We start from the raw sequence: 3,468 nt of genomic DNA, 5'->3' as shown, positions 1-3,468 counted from the left end.
TCTGAGCACCAGATCACAGTTTAGACAGAAAGATCTGCTTCCCAGAAACGATAATTTACTTGCAAGCACTAATGACAGTTTCACCCAATGAACGAGCATTTCATTCATTCATTGGGTGATCGGCCGCACCTTTCGACGGGCCTATTGTCGGGAACAATTTTCGCAGGAACGTTGATTCACGATAATCTTCCCGAATATCCTACGTCTAAATCCACCGTAAGGCTCCTCTGCAGGAGAATCTTCTATAAGGCGTTGGGCCTCATACAACATTGAAGTATGAGTACATTTGCACTTCTTCTGCACTCCTATTGTTTAGATTAAATGTTACTACCTATGTGGCGTAAACAGTAGCTTGGATGCAGTCAGCAGATGCTGAGACTCGTCCCTGGAAGTACGGTTCCTACCCCGTTAAATGAGCTATTTTGAGCTACTACCTATGTGGCGCCATTTATTCGGATTAGTACACTGCTGATAAAATCCTAGAACTTTTATAGAACAGTTTTTTTGTGAAATATGAAAATGCTCTCAATAAGGAGCTAATTCTCTGTACTAATATAATATCGGATAAGTAAAGTAGGGAGAGAGAGGGTTAATTTCTCCGGTGAGCGCTGTGTTCAACTGATAAAATCTAATTTTTTCCATCTAAAACAACTGGAGCCAGCAGTGCCTGCTCTCAAATCCACTGATCTCCCATGCAGCATCCTCCCCTCTTGTAGTGGGTGGCATCAGAACCACGGATGAAAATGTTAATGAGATAAAGATTTTGTACCACGCAGAGGAAGAGTGAGCGTCAGACAAGACCAGAATAGAACGCAGGTGACCAAGAGATGAGTAGCAGGAGCAGATCATTGATCTTCTGCATGACCCACTGCTCTGGGTAGGATATGAGGTAGGAGGACAATAGTAAAACCAAAGGGAAAGCTGTAAAGATATAAAAGGCAAACACTAGTCCCTAGTCACAAGTGAAGATGTGACCCTGTTCATTTCTCTCCTCCCAACTCAACAAGACTAGACCCTCCCTATTTTCTCCTTCAGCATGTTGCATCCTCTCAGTCTGCAATGCTGGAGCCCCTGAGCGTTGTTTCTTCAGCTTTCGCTCCTATGTAATAGCTGCTTGTGATGCTTTTAGATGAGGGAATTAGTCAGACACTGCTCCTCCTTCAGCCCTTCCTTCCTAGCTACTGACTGGAACAAATATTGCAGCTCCAGAGCTGTACAGAGAATAGATTGTGAGCATCTGGCAGCAGAACACACTAGCTCCATCATTATTATGCATTCCGGAGTGGACCTGCTGGAACACAAGTGACAACCTCTGAGTAGACTTCTACCTTGGTGACTGCAATCCGAGGAGGCAACAAGATGACAGGCTGAATATCTGTACTGGAATGCTTTAATCCTCCGGTGCCGTAAGTGACTGATCTGCAGCAATGTCAGTTTTTATAGTCAAGTGGATTATGTTCTCCTGCAACTTTTGAAACTATATTAAGTTTTTTTTGGACAAACCTCAGTCTACAAAATAACTCCTAAGATGCTGAGAAATGACACTGGGACGATGGGATTCCTTGAGAATACAGCGGAGTCTACCTGGGGGAACACCTCTAGGAATAACACTTCTACAGACTCCCCTGGCATTGCCATCTTCATTTCCTTTGTGTACTCTTTGGTTTGCATTGTAGGGTTGTGTGGTAATTCTATGGTCATCTATGTCATTTTGCGTTACGCCAAGATGAAGACTGCCACTAATATCTACATTTTGAACTTGGCCATTGCTGATGAACTTCTTATGCTGAGCGTGCCTTTTCTGGTGACCTCCACCCTTCTTCGTCACTGGCCATTTGGCTCGCTCCTTTGTAGACTGGTTCTTAGCTTGGATGCTATGAACATGTTTACCAGTGTCTACTGCTTGGCTGTTCTAAGTTTGGACCGGTATGTGGCAGTGGTGCATCCCATCAGCGCTGCCCGCTACCGACGACCAAGTGTGGCAAAAATGGTGAATCTTGGGGTCTGGCTTTTCTCAATGCTAATCATCCTACCTATTGTCATTTTCTCCAGTACAGCACCGAACAGTGATGGGACAGTGGCTTGCAATGTACATATGCCGGAGCCCTCACAGCGATGGGTTGTGGTCTTTGTCCTCTACACCTTCTTGATGGGCTTTCTCCTGCCAATGGCTGCCATCTGCTTATGCTATATTCTCATCATCACAAAAATGAGAGTTGTAGCACTCAAAGCTGGCTGGCAGCAGCGGCGCAGGTCGGAGCGTAAACTCACACTCATGGTGACTGTTGTGGTGACAGTTTTTGTGGTCTGTTGGATGCCATTCTATGTTGTACAGCTAGTTGGTGTTTTTGCCAGAAAGGGGGACACGACAGTCAGCCAACTTTCAGTTGCACTTGGCTATGCCAACAGTTGTGCCAATCCTTTTTTGTATGGCGTTCTTTCTGACAATTTTCGAAGGTCTTTCCAGAAGGTTTTATGCCTCACCTGGATGGAAAATGCCACAGAAGAACCAGTAGACTACTATGCCACCGCATTAAAAAGCAGGGCATACAGTGCCGAGGACCTACAGAATGGCATGTTGACAACAGGCAGCACTTACCGCAATGGCACTTGCAGCTCTAGGACCCACTAGAATTGTATATTACGCAAACTGTTCTCAGTAAATCGGCTCACTACTAAATCATGGCATTTCCAGGATTCGTACAACGGTCAAAAGTGGGGCACTGACTATTGTGAACATTGGTTTTGGGTAGGGAAATGCAGATATCCTTATTACAAAGTGGTTGATGCTGTATATAGAAAATACCATATTGCACTGATGTTGTAACTGATAAAAACATTTATATGGATTTGTGGTATCCCGATCATGTAGCATAATTACCAATTCTGATGCTGTCAGAAATTTCCTTCAAGGAACTGCAAGATTGAGTTTGATGGAATGCACTTCGTAGACGGCATCCAAATGACTTGAGCTGAATGTATGACTTTTATCAATGACCTGTCGTGCGTTTCTATTCTTTATAGATAATGACAGTCTCATCCATAGTAATTGTTACGTTGGTATTGATTTTATTTTTTCACTTTAGTTTCTGCTCGGTTACATTTGCTGTGTATTGTTATCACACCAGTATTGCTTTTGTGCCATTGTGTATGTGTCGGAGAGGATTCTGATCATGCTTTCAATTGAAGCCATTTCTATTAGAACCTGGAATAGACGTCCTCTGTTTTTAATTTTTTTTCTTTCTGCCTTATATTAGTAAAACATTGGTAAAAGAATATGAGCTGATTTTTCGAAACAGACGTAGAAACGCACAGTCCTGCAATCCTTCAATTCTGCTGCTATTTGAGCAAATTTTCTGCAAGTTGCTCAATTTTGGTGCTTTAGTAATAGAACCTGGATAACATGTATTTCTGTTACTGTAGGTGCTTAAATGGGTTGTCCGGGTTCAGAGCTGAACCCAGACATGC

At 43.3% G+C, this 3,468-nt stretch overlaps 1 protein-coding gene across 1 annotated transcript; it reads left to right on the top strand.

Annotated features, from left to right (window-relative positions):
* Positions 1-1,091: 1,091 nt before the first annotated feature.
* On the top strand, positions 1,092-3,227 carry SSTR1 (somatostatin receptor 1). The gene has a single exon (XM_040411698.1). The coding sequence runs from the start codon at positions 1,529-1,531 to the stop codon at positions 2,630-2,632; it is 1,104 nt and encodes a 367-aa protein (XP_040267632.1). The 5' UTR covers positions 1,092-1,528; the 3' UTR covers positions 2,633-3,227.
* Positions 3,228-3,468: the final 241 nt, after the last annotated feature.

The sequence above is a fragment of the Bufo bufo genome, chromosome 11 (genome assembly GCF_905171765.1).
Source record: "Bufo bufo chromosome 11, aBufBuf1.1, whole genome shotgun sequence".
NCBI lineage: Eukaryota > Metazoa > Chordata > Amphibia > Anura > Bufonidae > Bufo > Bufo bufo.
The sequence above is the reverse complement of the archived record's forward strand: the minus strand, read 5'-3'. Positions and strand labels throughout refer to the sequence as shown.